The 21,986-nt window shown below is 38.4% G+C and overlaps 1 protein-coding gene across 5 annotated transcripts in view; it reads left to right on the forward strand.

Moving 5' to 3' along the window:
- Positions 1-21,986, forward strand: part of LOC140256947 (protein FAM169B-like) — a 30,588-nt gene that overhangs the window by 3,780 nt on the left and 4,822 nt on the right. For 3 of the 5 annotated variants that reach the window (XM_072345874.1, XM_072345877.1, XM_072345879.1), the window contains exons 2-6: positions 7,686-7,819; positions 10,607-10,706; positions 15,641-15,726; positions 16,575-16,749; positions 21,116-21,298. In XM_072345874.1, coding sequence (XP_072201975.1) covers positions 7,686-7,819; positions 10,607-10,706; positions 15,641-15,726; positions 16,575-16,749; positions 21,116-21,298 — 678 coding nt within the window. Of the gene's footprint in view, positions 1-4,722; positions 4,759-6,939; positions 7,071-7,685; positions 7,820-10,606; positions 10,707-15,640; positions 15,727-16,574; positions 16,750-21,115; positions 21,299-21,986 lie in introns of those variants that run through there. The other 2 variants (XM_072345878.1, XM_072345876.1) reach the window with 2 other exon arrangements.

Consider the following 21,986-nt stretch of genomic DNA (forward strand, 5'->3'; position numbering starts at 1 on the left):
AGATGTAAAACGTTTGCAGCTCAATCTATGGGGGATCTGAGGCTGGAAATCTGTCTGGTTGTCTCATATTTTCATTACTGCATCATTTGTATGGGGAACATTGACCTTCCTGATGGCAAACCGTGGCTTTCAGATATCCTACATCTACCACACGTACTGGCCTTGTTTGTATGCGATGAAGGTAAAGGCTGCGTGTAGGCCCTGTGGCGTTATGCTCCCTACATGTGCTCTGAGTGATGGTAGTAGCAGGGAAATATCATTAACATGTCACTTAAACTTTAGTCCTGGTGCCAGTTTGCGAGAGCGGGAGTTTCAGCAGTAATTTTAGATGCTCTTTGGTCCTAAATTGCAGATATTTTCTGAAGCTGTCGGAGCTGGCAATGTGTCTGGAATCCCCCCATGGGATGAAATCATCTTCATGCTAGTTTGTTTTCCAAACTCACTCGTCATTTCCTACCATTCCACTATTCCTTGTTTATCAGTATGTGAGGTATTATCTTCCTCTTTCCCCTTATACTATGGGATGACTTCTGGGCAGTTTGTGTCCTCTTCTCCGCTTTCCATCTTCGTAAAGTATTGAATTAACGCCATCGCATTTGAACTGGTAATTCCTGAAAGCTCCTCTGCTGTTCACTGCGTCTTTTCTGCCATTTTCCTTCAATTCAGCCTCTTTGAATAATGAATGTACTTCAGAGATACGTTTCAGTGTCAGTTGGGGCCTCCCATTCTTTGAGAGTCAAACTCTAATTTGAGGTCAGGATTGGAAATATGCATTTCTGCTGGCACAGCTATTTTGGCTGTGGGTATGATGAAGTGAGATGTATCAGTGACAGAGCTGTTCTGGAAAAAAAAAGCCTGATGTGGACACAGTTGTTTAGAAAAACTTCATTTTTTTTGTTAGCATATTTTGTTTTGTTTAGTGGTGGACAAATAAGTTGGCAAATGTAGAGGTTTTTTTTAGATATCCAAGAAAACCCTTCCCACTGTTATTTCCTCTGCCTTCAGTAATGGCAGTTAGACTTGTGCAGGTACATGTCCGCCCACTTCTTGCTTGTATGGTAAACCGTACGTATTAAGAACCTAATTCTGATGTTCACAGAGACAGGAGTAGGCTGTTTACATAGATGTGTTCTAATGTATCTATACTGTGGACTGGGTGTGACTTTAGTGCTTTTTTAAATGTAGCACTGCTAAAAATCTTTCTGAAGGAAAATACACGTAGATGAAACCTATTTGAGGTGTGGGAGTACTGAGGGTTAGGGTTGGTCAGCGCCATTTTGTGATCCCTTCAGTGTAAGCTTGCTTTCCTTGATTTGAAAGCATATTAAATAACATGGTTTCATCCAGGTAGTTTTCCAAAATAGCTAAATAATTAAACCAAATATTTAATTCATTTGCCGATTTTTTTTTTTTCTTTCCCCTCCATTTCATAAATTGCAGATTACTGTGACAGATTTTGTAGACTAAATGAGATGTGGACACAGACCCCAGTCATGTCATGAGGTTCTGATGGCTTCCAAAGCTCCTTGAGGAAAGTGGAAATTGAAGCTGTTGGACATTTTTCAGAGTTAGGCTTGTCTGGTCTCTGCCCATCCTCATGTATGTTCTTCTAACTTGAGCTGGATACTTAGAGCTTCTTTCTTCCCTTTTCCTAAATTAGTAGTAAAAATGTATTAGCATGAATGGGATAGCTAGTATGACAGCATCCTGTTGTTGGAATGCTTGATGTTTGATCTGCACCGTGCTTGAGTGACAGGATTTGCAATAATGCTATGTATAGCTACAGTTGAACTCATATTTAAACTTCGGTTTCTTAACTGAGAATGCAATTAGGGTTATTTCTCTACATTTCTGCCTTCGTTTCTGCATTTCACAGCAGAAGATTATCTACAGTCAGAAACTTGTATTTATTTTATCTCTTTTCATCATTTGAATTGAGATAGAATAATGATTAATACCTAAGTTTTTTTCAGTCAGACATAGAAACATGCTAATGCCAGCGCAGGTTTCTTTATCCTTTATGTTCCGAGTGTGATTGCTCTGTTTGTAATGGTGAAAAGTGATGCAGTGGGGAAGAGCACTGTTTTCATTAATGATGTGCAGCATGTGGTTAAGGGCTGCCTTTGCCAGGTTGACCAAATATCACACCACAGCATTTGCAGCTGGCTTTGCTGCCATCACACATTGTTATGATACTGCAGTTTCACTTACACTAGAACTTGGGTTTTTGACATGAACTTGCTGAATTAAAGTCAGGATATGAGAGTCAGGTTCTGCATGTACTCCTGGGAGCATGCCAAAGACCTCTTCCTTCCTTTGCAAGGTTAAACAAATATGGCTGTCTAATGATAACCACATGCATGGCTCAAGCTCATTGGAAGGAGTGGAGGAGCTGGTGTTAAGCACTGCTGTTTACCAGAGCTCCTGCTCCTGTGGGAGAGACTGGTGCAAAAGTGCTTCTGTTACATGCACACAATCTAAAGAGCAGTAAGTGTTGTCTTCAGGTTTGAGACGGTTTTGCTCTGTAGTGGCAGTGAGAACAGTGCACATTATTTCTTTGTCTTTCATGCTACATTATTTCTTTGTCTTTATATGTTGTGACTTCAGAAAGGCTGATAAGAAAAACGTCACAGCCTTGCGAAGTGGCAGATATGACATACGCTTAACAGATAAGAACTGAGATGGAAGATGAAGTGGTTTGTTGAGGGTCACAAAAACACACCTGTGGTGGGAATAAAATGTAGGGGCTTTGGTTTCAGTTTCCTCATTTAATTACAGAACCATTCTCTTCTAAGAATTGATATGATGTACAGTCTTTTTGTGTTGGTGTACATATGTTTGTCACATATTGCAAAGTGTTTTTTGATTAAAGAAAAAAAGTGGAAAATGCTTCTTGGGCAGCGCAAACCCAAGATACTGTCAAAAGCACTTAAAATCTGCTGAAGTGTGGGGTTTTTTTTTTTAATTGTGAAATACATTGGCATGCAAATAAAGCCAATAAATAAAACCAGTGCTGCTATTGCAAGCATTACAAGTGGCAAAATTGAATAAAGTGTGAGTCTGAAAAGTTAGAGCTGTTAAATTGTTTTTGTTTTTTTCTATCTTTTTGGTATCATTGGGAACCACGTTTTTCATTCTTTTGCACATAAATGCAGTGCAATTAGCAGCAATAGGTTCAGACGGATGCACAGTACAAACAAATGGTGTGGTGACTGATGGCTGTTCTGTAAACACGCGTTTCTTAATGGATGCATGTAGTATTGTTCTCTGTGTTTGTGGAACGTGAAGAAGTGGTTGTAGGATAAATGATTAATTCACTTTAGACATAATGCTTGTTTCATGCTTCATCCGTGGTGAGGCTGATGTATTTTGCTTTACAAATCTGGCTGCGTCTTAAATGCTCTTACAAATTTCTAAAGTGCTCTTTTCAACTCTTTCTTGGGCTCATCTTAATTTGTCTTTGTCAGCCCAGTGATGGGTTTAATCTGAAACCTCTGTGTTACCAGAGAGATGGCTGCCAGTATTGATAAGCTACATATGAAAAGGGAAATTTTTAGCTACAAATTTGTCTTGTTTAATAAATGATGCATTGGGTTCATGATCAAAAGGAACTAAGTATATTGGCAGGACATAGTAATATGAAATTTACATGAGTAGTTAAAACAAAGAGATGGAATTGATTGTCCCAAATTGTAACTGATTTATTAGGCAGTGACAAAATGGTGAGGCTAATAAGTAGGGTAGTAAAATGACTAGTCTAGTCTAAAAGAGCCTGAGGAGTATGATCAGGATTTCAGCTACTGGAGCATCACATTTATGTAAGCCTGCAGTTATCTGTATTCTAGTTAAATTACTTCTATTACAATATAGAGTTTAGTTGCAGGGGATGTGGGAGAATTGTCAAAAAGAATCAGTTGAAGCATTTCATTTACCTTTGGGCGTTCCTGCACTGTGCAGTTTCACTTGTGGAATTTCACATGCAAGTGTGTGCACCATGTGTTTGCTGTTGTATTGAGAATAAATTCTTTTGCCCGTGGAAAAATATTTCCTGCTTACTTCAACTGATCAGATGACAGTCGTGTTGAATCTGTAATGATGAGGGTCTGTCTCTAGTCTACAAAAATAATTTTCTAGTTCAAGATGGAATATTGCCTTCTGTTTAGTGATTCCAGTCTTTATTTATCTACCCAGAGCAGAATGTAAGAATGTTAATCAAATCTATCTGGATTCCCACATATTGATTTTTTTTTTTTCTTTTTTGATCCTAAGTGAAGAGAACTTCATCTGACTTCTACCCCTACAAGAAAAATATTTGCCCACTTCATGGAACACCCATAAAATTCATCTCTCTCATCTGCAGAAACTAAAAATCCCTCAGTTCAGAGGTTGGGATCAAAGCAAGGGGCCTTGGTTGATGTGGATTAGTCAAACTGTGATGTTTCAGGCTGAGATCCATATGGGTGCTGGAGTTTGGTGTCCCGTGAGGATGACCGAGTGGGGCAATGTCTGCTTGCTGTAGTAGCTGTTTGTAGCTGCAGCTTTTCACATCAAGTTCTTAGTGCAAATTGATGGCACGTTACCAGCATGAGAGGAAATGCATTTACATGTACAAGCTGAGAACATGGCCCGAACTACTCTGTGGGAACAAAAGAGAGAAGGATTATCATCTTAATTTTTTGCTTTAAAATCCATTCTTCATGCTCGAAATCAAATTGCAGCCAGTCAGTTTTCTGTTTTAATTAATTAATTTATCTCTAGGTAAGTTTTCCTTTCAGTGGAGCTGCATCCTCTTCTTCCTCTGCTACCCTGAATGCTGGAGCCCCACGAGACAAAGGGTGATGGCTGTCGCCTGCAACCTCCTCCTCATCATACTGTTGTAGGAATAGTCTATACGATGTGTTGACCAACGTTGGCAGCCACTACATTGTGAATACCTGGAATCCCTCTAATGCAGTAGGCCTCTGTTCTAAATTTACTCTGCTTCTGGTTTATGACCCTTCCTCTGTGGCTGCAGCAAGAGGCCCCTTCCTTATGACTCACCCTCCCGCCCCCTCTGCTCCCTGCTCTGATGGTAACCCTTTGTGCACATGGCTTGGGTGGTAAATGTGCTCGCTAGGTGTTGGCTGGTTGGCTGCAACAGCGTGCTCCTTTGTTGTCGCTGTGTAAGATTCAGTTTGAATGAAAACCTGTAATTCAGATTAAGTAAGAAGGCTGTCCTTGGGACTCTGCAATTTTAGTATCCCAAGATGCCGGTAGGGGCCTCAGACTGAACTACTGACAGGAGAATAGTGCTGCTTTCCTTCAAAGCAAATTTAAATTGTTTTGCTATTGATTTTGGAAGCTTTATAATGTCCTTCTAGCCAGCAATAATTATTGCTGTAGTCAAATGCTTAATAATAACAGTTATACGTAGTCTATGTCAGGGCTTTTGGTTTTGGTTCTGTAGACAGAAAAAGCATATAAGTATGTACACAGAAGAGGAAGTGTAATCTCTTCACTTTGCTCTGGGGAAAACTGGGAAATACAGTTGATGTAAGCAAATTCAAGTGAACTCTGTGATCCTTCTACTGCCAGTGGCAGTTATACAGTATAAGTGCTAAGTGCATGCGAGTGCAAATTTTGGGTGGATGTTCACAGAATCTGACTTTAGTGCATCTGACTTCTTGAGGACACTCGGGGCACCAGAAGTTAAATGCCTGCAATGTGTTGTCCTGAAGGATCCTCCCACCACCTCCTTTGATTTCCCCTTTGTTGGAATGTGCTCTCCAAAATCACCTTGATGTTTTCAGAGTATTACACAGGAAAGCCAAATTAAATGGAAGTCTAGAAGCAGTTTTTGGAGTAAAAGTTACTTCTGTGGAAGGCTGAATTAATGAAATGTTCCAAAATTTCCTCAAATATCTCATTGAATTTGTGATGTTATTTCATTCTTCGAATGTGTTGCCATTCCTGTAGAATACAAGCATACTCCGTACCAGAAAGTTACTGTAAACTTGAAGGTGGTAATTGTTTTGTTCAGTGAGTCTTGCACTCAGCAAGATGTTTTGGCTTAACAGTGGCAGAATAACACCTTGTAAGCAGCGTCTCACGAACAGCATTTATCAGCATAATCAGTATTTTTCCTTGTTCTAAACTGAAGTCTTATGTGCTGCTCTTTAGCTGCTTTTTAATAACAGTCTTTGACTTCTTCCTTCCTTCATATGGCTTGTTTGGTTGGTGTTGTTTAACACTATGCAGCAGAAGAAAACTGCTACTGCTGAATAGCGGCTGGGATTCTATAATGCAATTCAACTTGCAGTGTTGCAATGCTTTTTTCTCTCATTTTTGTCACAGAACAGTGGCTTCTGTTCAGCATTCTCACTACAGAGCTTTGCTGTCAAGGCTCAGACTGTAAGCTGATTGCTTGCAAGGGCAGGAAAATAGTGCCTGATGTATTTGAAGCAGAGCTGGGAGGTGGTGTATCCATTGTAGTTTTTTACCTTCTGATAAGGAATCAGATCTTAATCGCTGCCGGAAGGAGGCTGGTGGGGCAGTGGATGAATGATCTGACCCTGTACTGCAAATCCCATGCTCTTCTTTCCATGGAAATGTCTTGCTTACAATATCATACTTTCATCATCCATAGTTTCTTGATGTAGAGATAGAGTCTTGATGTAGACAGTTTTTAAAATGGCCCTCATGAGACTGTTCATTGTCTCGGTCATTTACTTTGCACTTACTCTTAGTGTAGCTATTTCATATTAAACTTGGGTCATTGAAACTGCCACGTGAAGGGAAACCATGATTAAAAATACAGGATTCAGAGTTAATATGCAGCACAGTGTTGGAAGATTTTGTCCTCAGTTTGGGGCATACAAGAGCTGCAGGTGTGGCTTGTTGATGGAAAGCACCTTAAATTGAAAATATTTCCTTCCTATGACATAAGACTTACAGAATTCTATTTGGTCTGCTAACTCATTGATTCTAATGTTCTTTTTTTTTTTCAACTGGTGATGAACCACCAATCAGTCTGATTTCTTTTATCAGAGCTAAGATGTTTGGAATTTGCATTTAGATGGCAGGCATCAGATGTATGTAATTTTTGTTTGCATGTAATTAACAAGTACCTTGAATAAATATCTTAGAGCATCAGGTCATGTGGAAAGAAAACTGTGTTGCGTAAAAGTTGGTTTTTGTTATTTTGGGAACACTTCTGCATGTAAATACTTTAATTTTTTTGGACATTGTTTAATTGTTTTAAAAGTACCCAGTTGAAATGAGTCAAAAAAGAGAAGGAGATAACTATGCAACAGTGGCCTTCCAAGAAGGAATTGGAAATCTGTTGTGGTTTTGGGCAGTACTAAAAATCAGATGGTGTTTTGAAGGCTATTTATTTATTTATTTTAAAACAACTTTAAAGCAATTTATTTAATGCCTACAGAGGTGTGAGATTCTGCTTGTTTAATTCAAAGAAAGCCAATGTGATTCGATGCTGTCATGGTACTACTTTGTGAAATTGATGTCAAGGGTTAGATAACAAATAGATAGGATTTTACTGGTCTTCTTGTTTAAGACTAGGATTATACAGAAAGCTCTAGAGGGAATATTAAGAGCCAGTTTCCACTAAACTAAGAAAACTGTGGTTTTAAAATTCATATTTATTACCTTGCTTTAAAAATAAAAATATTGTTTTATTTTTACTGCAGGTTGCTGTTATTTGGTAGATACAGTAGCAGGAGATCCAATGGTTCTGCAAGCAGATGCTGAAATGTACTATGAAAAACTGTTGAAGCAATCATCATCTGCTTCTGATGTTTTTTCCATCCCTGGAGGAAAAAAGGTAATAAGCTGTTGTTTTTCATTCTACAAGTTAGATATTGCAAACCAGTTTGTTGGTTCTGTTCGTAGTCTGTGAATAGGGGCAAGCTGGTGTGACCAGATTACAGATCTCTAAAATCAGTAAATTCTGTGTTTCAAATAGTTTACGTGCTGCAAATTAGAGAGAAGCTTAAACTAGAAGTCTAAGTGAGGGTGAAGGCTTGAAATACTTAGCTGAACTTTACGCATTGACCTGCTTTGTTAGAGGACTGGATGAAATGTGAGCTTGATAGCAGTTTATACCATGGCTCTGCTCTATTCTGCCTCTATTGGCAGAATTATATTGACTATATTTTGGTTTCCATCCTTTCTAATTGTAGCATCAGTGATGCTGAATGTGGATTTTCCTAGTTCAGATCAGATGAGACCTAATAGTTAAATGCTGTAGTTGTCAGTGATGTGATTTTCGTTCCATTTCTGAGCCACCTGAGGAATGAATTGGGGATGAGAGAGCCAGCCTGTTAAATATTCTGACTTTAAGTCAGCATATGAAACCTTACTGGTTAAAACCGATATATATGTGTTTAAACTTTCAATTCTGGGTATTTTCTACATGATACTGGACTACCTGTTATTGCACTATCAAATCGGTAAGTGGGTTAGTTGGAATGATTGTTTGGAATGTGATGATTGTTCCCCAATTTAGGACAATAACATGTAGTAGTTTCCAGAAGAATACAGTTTCAGGTGGCTGGCTTCCCTCTTTGAGCATTGAATGTAAGTAGCTTTAAGTATTCTTTTAATGCCCTCTAGTGGATCATGGAGGGTTAAATACAAATAAATCTGACCACGCACAGGTCTCCCAGTTAGGGCTTCTCTGTCCTTCCATCAACCTTTCGTGCCTGGTTATACTTTCAAAAGATTATTTTCTGTTTCATTGAAAAGAAGGCTGAGATAATGTCCCAAGCAGTGCTGTATATATTCTTGCAATAATTAAACGCAGTGAAATCAGTTAAAGGAGGACTTCTGGATTTTGAGTCAGAGCTGTCTTGATTCTGTGGATTGTCATCAGACCTTAAACGTATCACATGACAGATTTGAGTCTCATAGCAACACATTTCTCCTTGCATTCATTTAATTCAGGTCTAATCTAATCTGCAGTCAGACAGCTAGTCAAGGACATAAATAATGGCAACGTTCACACTATATTGTTTTTTCCTTATACTCCATTACAAATACTTCAATTAATGTTGATATTTTGTAATTAAAAGTAAATTAAATGTAGTATGTTAAACTCTAATTTCCAGAGAGCAAACAATCTGTTATGTACCTATGACCTTAAAGATAAGGATTTTGGGGTTTAAATAATCGGCTGTAGTTAGCAGCCTTTTATTTTTATTTTTATTTTTTTCTTTTTTTCCCCCCTTTTTTCTCTTTTCCATGTGCATCTGAATTAAAGCAGATTTTGAGCAGCAGGACCAGCATCCGTGCATAATTAGTGTCTGTCAGCCCACTTGCTCAGGTCACGGAACTTCTTTTTGGTATGCCATGGTCTTTGAGCAATCAGTCAGTGCAGAAACAGCAAGGATGGAAGAGCAATGTCAGAGTTCAGAAAGAGAAAGCTATACTTGGCTCATCCTAATGTTACTAGCACCTATGAAAAGTGCACATTACATTACAAAACAAAATAGCTATCATAGTATTGGATATAGTACTGGCCTTTCCATCACAATAATACTCTCAGGTGCCATAGTGATACCCATGCTGTTACATCTGTAGCATGCAAAGCAAGGCTGAATTGCCTGAGCAGAGTGAGATTGAAGGAAGCTCATGGAATACAGATTTCAGGGAGTTCTCAGTTGTTTTCTAAGAGTCCAGTATTTGCACAGATGATCCCAGGATTCTGCCGCCGACAAACTGGTGAACACTGGTTTCATCCTAAAGTGGTTATCTCGAGTAATCCATATTCATACGACTCCTTCCATGCACCAAGTAATATTAAATGTATCACATGACTGATTTGAGTTTCATAGCAAACTGACAAATGGGTGCAATTACAGAGAGAGGCACACCCACACATACACAATGGACCAGATTTTTGAAAGTACAGTACATACTGTGCTAAATTATGCACGCGTTTTGCCTATACCTAAACTTCCAAGAGAGCATTTACAACATTCATATGGAAATCGTCATCTCTATGCACATAGAGCTGTTTGAGCACAGTAATTTTGTGTTTGTCTCGTATCATTTAAAAGTTTAGTCTAAGAATGAGATGTTGAAAGCTGTGTTTTTCTTTGAGCTTTCCCTGCAGTATAACCACCTTGTGCCAGTTTATCTCCCCTCCTTGTCCCTCACAGATAAACTGCCCAGGCGCTGCCCTAACGCTTTGATACTCACTATACCCCGAGGCTTAGTTCATTGTTTGCAAAACACCACAAGTACTCAGCTGGACTGTGCTGTAAGAAGTGCAAGTTGTATTTGTTTTAAGTTGATACAAATGTGTCTGGTCTTTTGTAACACCATTTGTCCTCGTGTAACAGCCTTCAAAGCCTTGCTATGTACCAGTTGTAGTAAGTCAATATTAAGTTTTTCACTTTGATAACAAATTCCTTTTAAATTGCTTGCTGATAATATTAGACTATTACATATGTATCACTTTCCATTTTGAAGTTGAGGACTGAGAGGGTGTTGTGCTAAGCATATACCGTACATGTTAGTAAAACATACTGTAAGTGCACATAATACATGAAGTACTTCTTGTCAGCTTTGCAGTACAAACAGCTACAGGGCTTGTTTGTTTTTTTAGGTTAAACTTGAAGATTCCTGTGTGTGTTTTGTCCCTCTCTACCGAAATAGTCCTACTTTCAAAATGTTGCTGTTAACTGATCCACAGGATAAAGAGACAGGTTAGAATTGGTAAAAAATATTTTGAAATTTGAGCAGTTATACTTTATTTTGTTTTTAAGATGGACTGCTGGTGTACGTACTTAAATATTTGGGATGTTGTTTTGAGTATGAGGTGGATTCTCTTTGCCTGTCAGGGTTTGTTTTGATGGGCTACTAAGTGGAAGGGAGGATTGACATTGAGGGCTTTCAAATTCTCTGCATTGCTCTGCTGGTAGTAAAAAAGTGACCTTAGATAAATCTCTTATTTTTTTCTGAATTTGTTAAATGGAATGATAGTTTAGTGATTTAGGATGATGTGAAATTTTATGTATTATAGTTTGGATAGAATTCTGAAATGCTTAAGGAAAACAATATATTTGAACAATCATAGAATGGTTGGGTTGAAAGAGACCTCGAGATCATCTTGTTACAACCCACCTGCCATGAGTACGTCTGCCTCCCAACCAATGGACCAGGTTGCCCAAAGCCCCATACAGCCTGGAACTGATCACCTCCAGGAATGATGCATCCACAGCTTCTGTAGGCAACTTGTTCCAGTGCCTCATCATCCTCATGGTAGTTTCTTACTAACATCTAATCCATTAAACTTTCAGCTCCCACATGTCCATCAAAGTAATGACATTTGTCACTAAAAACATATATATTTCTGAATGGGTAGCCTGTAAATTATGCCTGAAAGGCTTTTACAGCCTCTATTTTTAATAATACAACAAAGGAAAGTCTAATAAGTTTTACATTCTGTGTTCAGTTTCGAAGAGCGTCAGGTAATGATCCTGTAGTCCTAGAACAGATACTGTTAATGTAACTACTGTTCAGTCCAAATCAAGTAATCAGGAACTTTTTTTCATAAGGGCAAAAAAACAGATTAAAATCACCTGTGGTTAGAGGTGAACTGCAAAGTTTTCCAGCTCTTTTTACATACACTTTCAATTGGAGGTTCACTTAATGGGCTGTGATTCACTTAGTTGAATGTGGGAGACCTTTCTATGATGAAAGTGTAGTCAAAAGACTTTATGGTCCCTCTAAAACTACTGAGAGAGAAGAACATTCCTGACATTAATTTATATATTCCATTAACATTTTTTCTGAAGAGAGATAGGCTCCGGTGTGATAAAGGAGAGAAGTGCCTACAGCAGAGGCCAAACTTGCACTGAGTGCAGCTGTGCATACCTATGGACTCATGTTCAAAGGAATGTGGTTGAAAGCAGCGTTTAGTTTAGATTGCAGCAGAGGAATGGGGGTACATAATGACTACATGTAAATAAAGAACTGTTAAATAAATGCAGGTGAAGGCAATGAATTTAGCAGAGATCTTCAGTTGGATAATAGTAGTAAGAACAATGCTTATTAATGAGGTATGTACACAGTGAAGCAGAGTAGAAAAGATTTCCACAAATAGCAAGTCAAATCCACATTGGAGACTAATGGATTAGTACTGCATGGATAAAAATGACAGACATGATGTTTATGAAATAATATCCTCTATAATGTAATTATTTCCAACAATTATTTCCACAGGTCTCAGAGTGAGTACTGCTGATCTAATCATTTGTTTAATATTCTAATAGTTTAGATTCTTAACAAATACAGAATTTAACAGCCTGTCTACTGCTTTGACATTGAAGAGCTTTATAGTTTGATGACATTTGATTCTTGGGCGTAGGTTAAAGAGGGATTGAATCCAAGGCTGAGATTTATATCCAATCATCATGATCAGATAGGTTATCCAGAATTGGTATGTAATGTATCATAAATGACCTGCATATGTCAAAGGGAAAACAAGTGGTGTCTTTTTTAAAGGATTTGGTCTTGGTTGGGAGCATTTTTAATTTATTTGTATTTGTAATTTATTTGTATCAGAGTATTCTGATAGTGTATTTGTTCAGATATTTTTATGAGAATGTAAATCGTATTGTAAGGTCTTACAAAGCATAACATGGGTGATTAACATCTTTATAACACTAAATAAACATATCCTATTGTGGCGCTTCATGTGCGCTGTATATAATAATTTACAATAACTGCTAGATGCCACGGAACATTTGTCACAAGACATTTGCAACAAATCATTGAGTAAAACTTGAATTGTAGAATAAAATGTAATTTGTTGCAGGAAAGATATCTATCTTAGATACTTGAGTAGCTTCCATTACTGCAGCACCTTCATGCCTCCCAAGCTTTATTGTATTTATTTTGATAAGACTCTGAGAGAGAAAGAGAGTGAGAGAGAGACATTCTCTTATTCCGTTTTAAAGATAGGGAACTGGGACAGACAGTGATTCAGTGTATGTCAGTGCTGCAGAATGCAGTTTAATGTAGTATGTCTGAGTGTGTTCTATTGTCAGAGCCGACCTGAGTTTGGCTGCATTGAAATGCTTGTTGGGGTAATTCACCATTCTTTTTTCAAGGTATAAATGTAACAACAGCAATCTCCATGGTCAGCTTAGTGTGCCGTCAGTCTGAATTTACTTCCAAAATTAAGGGAAAGACGGCTGCAGCAGAACTTTTAGATTCAATATGTATTAAACAAACTCTATTATTACATCTGTTATGTAGAGTGTTTGCCTTCAATGTAGACTGTGACAGAGGGATGGGTTTCAGCTATTTGGATGAAGGCTGCGGAACAAGAAGTACCAAACTAGATATTACGTGATTTTTTTTCTGCTTCTCTCTGTCTTTACTCCGTGAAGTCCTGATGTGCAGTTTTCATTTGAATAATTGCACACCATTGTGGGAACATCTGGTCAGTGTATTTTCACCTAGAAGGTAAAAATATAATCCAGGCTTGGGTTGGGAAAGAATCCATGTTTGCATAGCAAAAGAACACATTTCATAATCACAACTGCATTGTGCTTAGTGCCTAATTCAGTTTGTTATTGTTCAGTTACCCTTTCCAAACACTCATAGTGGTATGGAATTGTTTGTTTCGCAGGCTATCAACTTCTTGCAGCACTGTGAATATTTTTGTCTCGCTGCAACTGATCAAAGTAGTGAGGCTTAGCAAACTAGTGCTCACAGGGCAAGCTGCACAACTGAGCGTGTAGATACCACATTAGTTGTGAACTGAAATGTGTTGGACTTAGCCATTTAACTTAGTTCTGCAGAAGCAAGATCATGTTAATCATGAATCACAGTGTGCAGGTATGTGTGTAACTTGCTGATTGGTAATTAACTTGGTCTCTTATGATGAGGTGAATGTAACCTAATGTCTTGGAAAGAACAATAAGATGAGGAAATGAAATTGAAAGAACACGTGCTTTCACAAAGCATGTTTGCATTTGAAATAGCATTCCTCAAGTTAACTATAAAATGAAAATGAGAATATGGGCAAGCCTAGATGGATTAAACTGTGGACCAGATGTTGACTTAAAAAATGATAACAAAAAGCTAAGTACATATGTTTGCATGAAATCTGGAGAAATGTTTTTCCTTCAGGAAAGGCATCCATATAGATAAGGTTGCTCAAGTAATGTGGTGTGACAGTTGCTATGTCAACTAGCGTTCCCCCTCCACACATTTAAATTATTGAATAGCACAGTAAATGCTCTATAAAAGTAGCTCCATAGGATGTGGTTATACATCTTATTTTCATCAAAGCTTTTTCAAACTTTTCTGGCCTTTCCTTCATGTGTTGGACATCTCTGGACTTTGTGCTGCTCCAATTAAAGTCTGCCTTTGGCCCATGATGTTCCCTTTGTCTGGCTTGTGTCATAGATGTGTAATGGAGCAGTGGCTGCTTGCATTTGAAAGCAGAGTGAAGGGATTGAGGGAACAGATTGAATCCATCACAGAAAAAGTATGAAACTCCCATGCAAGTTAGTGCATAATGTTTAATGAATTGGACCTGATGCTGCAAGCAAGCATCTGCCCTTGCGTGCAATACTTTTTCATTGTTAAACCAGTATGCAAAGTGTAATGCTTTTTGGCACATGCTTTAATAATTTATTTAAAATATAAGTTAGCTAAGCAGAATCTCCAGCCTCAAAGCCAGTGGGAGCTCGTACATTCTGAATCAAAAAGGGAAACTAACCTTTGCACATCAGAGACATTTGTATAACCTGAGGCTAAAACAGGTGAATGATGAATCCTATTAAAGTCATTTCACTTCATTATGTGTAAATTTGTCTCTGGCTGGCAGATGGTTTTTAACTTTCTCGTATTTGTCCTTATTTGGATAGCTTAGAGAACCAGAGGAGAGTGCTTTCCCTTAGGACTGGAGGAATGAGAGCTCCATGCTGTTCTGTGCATTGTACTTGTTGCATTGTATCATTTTGTATAAAAATTTTAGGGATATGTGCCACTGTGATTAAAGACAATAAAGATACCAGGGTGCTTGAACACTCCTGAAATTGTGCCTTAGGAGTGCGTGTATTTGTCCTCTCTGCATGCATCTGAACTATTGTGAATGCCTGTCCATGCAGAGAATTAGGAAGTAACTCTGAAGGTACAGATACATAGAAACTGAGCCACATATGTAGCTGAAAAGCTGTTTGGTATATGGATATTTACTTGCATGGCTGCCAATATTGGCGTGTGTGCATGTGGATGGGGGACAGAGGCTGAAAGAAAATTCAATAATGTAATATTTAGCCAGATAGCTCTCTTTGTCCCACAGTATGCTGCTGAATAGATACTGTGCAGGAAATGCTTTATTCATATGGCCCAGAGGTTGTCATACCAAAGTTGCCTCAATTTCTGAGGAATATTATCTTCACTTGGTGTTTCTTGATGTCTATTTCATGTGCAGAACTGAAAATTGGATACCATGGGGTGTGGAGGTGAAATTGAAATATAGTAATTGTTTCACTGTGTCATAGCAGATCAAACTAGAGTCAGCTGGAAGGAAAACTAGATACGGGGCTGCTTGTGGGAAGGTTTAGAATCAGACTTCTATGTTATTGCAGTTCACGTGTTTCTCCTTTTCTTTTTGTAGTTTTGGCACTTTATATGAACCAGCGATGGTGGCCTGTTGAAGATGTTGTAAAAACTGCTGACCCTTCTAGAGAGGGGTTGATTTCGGTGAGGATGCTTTTTAAACATTTGACTTTGCCCTGGACACTCCCAGTTAAAGTAATAAGTAATGATCTTTTCTCTCCTATAGCTCATTCTTTATATAACCTGTGAGATGTGGGGGATATCTCCCACTGAAGAGAGGCCTGCACACTACCCTCTGTAAACCATTTTCTGTATGCACTATGTGATTCTGTGGGATTTATTCACACTTAGTTTTAGTTTGCCCTCAGTGCCAGGAAGAGGAATAATCAAATAAACAGAAATCAAAGAAAGAAACAGAGTTGAATTGTTATTCTTTGTGGAAGCACTGATTTTCAGTGTAAATGTTGTTGGCACCACTTTTGCCTTGATGACCAATATGCTGTGCTCTGTATTTATTCTCTTTTCTTGCTCTGTAAGGTCCTGGCCCACTTAAGTTCTTTGATGGCATGGCAAGACATGTAATAGTGAAGAGGTGATTGGGATAACTCATTGAATCTTGACTTTATTTCTCTTTCGGGTAGGATTAGATTGCCTTGATTGTGTTTCCAAATCTGTGACTGGTTCTCTGTGACTCCATGTGAGAGGCTTTTCCTGGTGCTTTGCAATTCTTCTCTGTGACAACAGGGCATATTTCAAGCTTTATAACTTGTTTGTAAATTATTCTGTGCCCTCTGGATGAAGGATGGAACACTGGGAAGAATTGGTTTTGTTATTCTATCTGAACCAATTAATGAGGTACTTTCCCCAGATTAAGGGTACATGTTTCCTGACCTCTTTCCTCACAGCCTCTTTAATTTTGATACTGTACACGAAAGGAAAAATACAGTTTTCGGTTTCATTTTTCCTTGGTCTGTTTTTGTTTCTCCACTAAGGTCCAGACGTTTGGAGAAAGGATTGTCCTCTTTGTTCTAAACTACATTATTTTTGGAATGCCGGAAGGGAATTCATCTAACGGTGCATTCTTTCTACCTCACTCTGCCACTGAGTGTGCCAAGATACTCTGGAGAAATGGAGAGGCTGTTGCCTTTTACTCAGTGAAGATGAAAGGTAAGGTCATGTTAGAGGCATGTTCCATTAGCTCCTAGTAGCCAGAAGTGCAATACTTTTGTTTATCTTTCAGTATAAATAATCGTGTCTCTCATTTACATTTTTATATCAAATCTCTCTCAGAGTGAATCTGGGGAACCAGCCTTCCCAGAATTTGGAAGCCATCCATGTTACTTTCATTTTAACATGATGGTTCCAAACTCTGTTCTCAGTTACAGTGAGTGATCTAAGGTAGCATCGTATTCAAATAAAATGTGCTTTAATACAGCCAACATGAAGGTTGCGTATCTACGAACAAAGAGTGCAAGGCTTGCTTACAGAACGGAGAACTGCATCTCGGAAACAGCAATATCTAGAAGAAAGGAGTCTTTGTTGTGGGAAGACAGTATACCAGGCAAGAAATGGTAGTATTTCTGGATGTGGGAGGAGCAGTGGCTAGGTTCCATAGAGGAACATATATACACTAAATCCTGGTATGGTTTATCCAATTGTGGCGCTCCTGGCTTAAATGATGATGATTGATGGATGTTGTTATTAGTCGATTAACTTGCTCAGAAAAACATGAGGTTGTATTTGATTCTTTATGCATACCTACACCAGCATAAGTTTGAGGAAAGGCTTTTATTAAAATGAGTGTTTACATTAAAGCAGGTGTATTGCTATCTAGTGTGGAAAAGGCTTCATCAAAGTAACTCCAGGTACGCAGCTGTTTCCAAATCTGTGACTGGTTCTTCAAAATCTGATTACCTGTCTGTGTTTATCTTGTCCTCTTGATGCTATCAGCTTAAATGTAGAGAAGTTGGTATCTGTGGAGGTAGATGTGTTGTTGAAGTCAGCAATCAGTAGTCATCTGTCAAAAAGGGGAGAATAAGAAACAGGTTGAGAGCTGTGCAAGTGGCAATTGCTTTAGCCTCCGGAGGACAGTCTGAAGACATCTTCTCTGATGAGTCTCAAAGGGCAGCAGCAGTAAGAGCTGTTCTGCTCTTCATCTGCCTTGGGATCTGTGAAATCCTTCATACAGAGATATAGCTTGTACCTCAACTGTTATGAAACAGTGCTACTGTACTATCATTCTGCATCCAATGATTAGGGAATCGAGTACGTATCTGTGAGTATGTTGTTGAGCTTCTTCGTAATTGGCAAATGCTTCTATGACCATAGTGCATTTTCCTTTAAGTCTGAATTTCGGAGCAAAGCCTCTGAAAAGAAACTGTGGTATTATTTTTTCCAGTAGGTAATTGAGAGCATCATGCTGATGTTGCGTTCAACTGTACTTTTCATCTGTGGATTTTCCAATATCTAAAGTATGGCAGAAAACATGCTTCGGTGGAGACAAATAATAAGCCAGAACAAATCCATGGAGCATAGCTATCTCAAACATGGATTTTCTATGTGAATCATAGAAGTGATGACCAAGGAGGAGAGAGTCTCTTCTATCTTTGCTACAGATCTATTGTGCCATTGTGCAAGTTAAATTTTCAGTGGACATCATTGATTCCAGTTAACCAGCTTGACAATATTGTACAAAGTGAACTTTGTGATTTCGGCTCAGTTCAGCGTATCCATCCATCTTTTGAACATCCTTAACTGGATCTGTTTTGGTAGTCTAGCTAAAAATGGATGGATGGTTTTGAGCACTCGCATTGCTCAGGGATGCAGTGAGTTTAAGTCACTGTCTTGAGACAGTTTGGCAACTGCTGACACTGGTTGTCCTGCACCTGTTGTGTAGATAAACAGAAGACTCATTCTTCAAGGCTATCGGTTTTCCTGAGCATTAGACACCTTTATTAAAACAAAATTTATTCATGACTACACAGATCATCACCCTAACCTCTCTGGTATGTGCCTATTGCTATCCAATGACAGGCATGCAGCATTTACCACTGGGTGTACTAAAGATTGATGAGACGTACTAAGCCACTAATGAGGCTGATAAGACACTTTGTCACGTGCCAAGATAAATGTCTTCAATTTTATCTATGTCAGCAGCTTCCATATTAGACAGCTGATGAGTTAGACCTCACTGAATGCAGCTACTTAAAGGTACGACAGGAAATCAGTTTCCTGTCCTTGGGACTTACTTTGCAAATGGTGGCTTTGCAGAAAGCTTTCATATAGATACTTCAGTTTCTAGATTTGTTCTATACTTTTTCCAGGTATTCCTTTCAGATTTTTTTCTTGGCATCCTCTAAATCTGTATGAAAACCTCTGAAATCATGTGGGATTTTTTGGTAGTGGTGTAGGATTAACGACTGCGGTTATTGATGCTACTTTTTGTGCAAAGTGGCTATGTAATTCCCTGAAAACCTTTTATTTTTATCTACAGAAGGTTATTAATTGCTGAAAATGGATTTTTTGCCACCTTCACATTAGTGTGTGGCAGTCAGGAGAATGTAGAAGACTGTGCAAATATATCAGTGAGGAAGTCTGAGGGTGCTCTGAGCCAGCTGGGACTGTCTGAGTCTGCTTAAGAACTGAGGGTTTTGGAATTTGGGGGCTGTTTGTTGAAAAGCAGTATCAAACACTTCAATGGGTAGCACCAGAATACATCAAAAATGATAATAAATTCTCTATCAGATTGTTTTTGAAAGCAGCTACATGAGCCAAAATCTCAAAACTGGTTATCTCTACAAAAAAAAGAATATATATATATATATATACATACATTTCTTGTAGGAAAAAAAGTTATCAGAATTGAAGCTAACCTGACAGGCAATTAGCTGGAATCTTGTTGGACAGTTGTTTTTCTCTCCCTGTGTTTTCTAGCAATAATGTTTTTAACGTGCATTTCCAAGGTAGATTGAAGGTTCTGGTTGTAATAAAAATTAAATGACTACATACCAGTCAAGACATGAATTCATTTAATTTTATTGGAGTCGCACACACGTTCTCACATATAAATTCACACAGCGGATTGACCCTTGCGTTCTGTTCAGCAGAAACCCTCCCCACCCTGTCTGTAGTCACTCAGGCTGCAGAAGGCCTGTCCAAACACGCGTGTGCCAAGTCAACTTGTTCAGCAGGGAAACAGTCACTGTGCACAACCTTGTTTTGTTGGGATTTTTTTCCATGGTTTGTGGCTCTTTGGGAATGCTAATGGCTGTCTGCTTTCCTGCCCTTGTAAGATCTGTTTATGATTTTGCTGTCTCATACGTTGGTCATTTGGCATTTGTGACCTAACCAAGCAGATCAAAGGCTTTCAAAGGGCGGGCTGTATAAATGCTTTCATCCCCATTGCCAGTGCCCATGTTTTCCCTGTCTGTTCCCTCACCTCAGGACTTAGTATGTGTGTTTCAGCAATGAAACAAACTTCAAACAAAGTGCATCAGACCCCAGTGGTCTCCTATGGACCACTGTTAGCTTATGATAACCTCTTTGCTGTTGGATTGGAACTAGAATTAACACGACCTTCATTTCAAAGGTTTTTGTTTATTTTATTTCTAATGTCTGTAGGCTATAACTCTTGCGTTTTCTAGGGAGAAGGTGAGGAATGGTTTCGTGGTTTCTCTATTTACAGTGCCTTTAGACATTACAAATTTTTGTTGTCTTCTCAACAAAATTAGGAGCACAAACATAAATCACTCAACTGCTGGACTTGCCACCACAGCAGTCTCATAAGGATTTATAGTAGACGGACTGTATGTGTTAATAAGAAGCTTATAAAGTCACTTGCAACATGCAGGAATTCTTAAAACTATTGATTCATGAGAAGTTTGTCCCGTTTTTATACTGTATGGTGCAGTACTGCTGGACTACAACGTCTCTGTTGGGTTCTCAGCTAACAACAGAACTGGGGATAGACTCAATTTCTTGGCTCATGAAAAAAGAACAACTACCCATCATGTGTTACAAGGTTATAAACACCACCACAAACCAGCAATGTGCTTGAATGTGTGTTTGAAGTTAAGTGCACATTTTGATTAAGCAGGGCTGGACCAGGCCTGAATGTGAGTGGATTGGTTATGTAGATTGGTTATGTAGTTACATATTCTTGCTGTATGGCTGAGAATGTGTGTGACATGGATTATTGCTAAAACAGAGAGCTGCGGCCTTGACAAATCTGAGTCTAGAATTAAATATATTCATGTGTGCTTTGCTGAATTAGTTTCCTGGAAGAAGTGTAATCAAAGTGAGGCTTCACAAATACCAGCAAAAGCTACTCAGTGCAGTCTTAAGAAACAGAAGTAAACCTTCATTTAATTTTGCTATGGGGTTGTGATAAAGAAAAAGTGGATTGTATTAAAAGTCTTGATGCAGAGGTATTGAGGCAGTATTTGTGGTTGGAATCACACTGCAGTTAGTTACTGCAGCAATATCAATTTTATTTTTAAATTAATATATATATTTTTTTACCATTTGCTTTCAGGGAGTCTGTGTGATGGTACTACCAGTCAATGTTACTTGCTGCCAGTTTTGGATACCATATTTGTCCAGAGAAAGTATCGAAGAGGTGGCCTAGGGATGAAAATGCTGCGTGATTTCTGTCAGTCTTTCAAAACTGAGGATGCCTTGGGGATCAGCTGCCCTATTTCTGCTGCCATGTATCAAGGTAAATTGTTTGATGTGGAAACGTTAGGTAAGGGTCATGTATAATGTATAAATTTCAATATGGTCACGGTAGGATTTTCTTAACTATGTAAGTGTTCAGTGCACTTGTCTGAACTGAACTGTTTTTATCGTAGTTAACTTTCTTCAGGTATTTAGAACTTCCTGAGGAAAGGTAGGACAATATTTATGTAAAACAATTACAATGCATACTTCCTTTTTGACATTTTGCATTCTTATCTTGCTGTCTATGAGAAATAGAACTATGTCAGTGCCCTGGATGGTGACTTACAGGCTCTGTTCACATGGGAGAGAATTGCAAGAAGTTGTCAAGCCTACAGTATGAATATAATGCTCCTGTAGGTGCTGTATTTGTTAAGGAAGGAAAAAAAAATACATGCAACAAACTACACACTTGGGTTTTTCTCATGTATCCAGTCTTATCGGTACTTTTGTCGTTATTGGTGATATTTAAACACTTGCCTCTTTTACAAGATCAATTAGTAGTTTTATTTCTTGATGTTCAGGTTGGATTTCTGGTTTTACTAGTAAAATTTTCAGGACATATCTCTGATGACATTATTGGTAAAAACTTCCTTTAGAGGAGCATTCTTCTAAAAAAAAAAAAAAAAAGTCAGTCTCTCTGTATGGTATAGAGTCTTTACTGTCATTTTTAGGAGGGCTTTTCTATC

Source organism: Excalfactoria chinensis, chromosome 10 (genome assembly GCF_039878825.1).
Source record: "Excalfactoria chinensis isolate bCotChi1 chromosome 10, bCotChi1.hap2, whole genome shotgun sequence".
Classification (NCBI taxonomy): Eukaryota; Metazoa; Chordata; class Aves; order Galliformes; family Phasianidae; genus Excalfactoria; species Excalfactoria chinensis.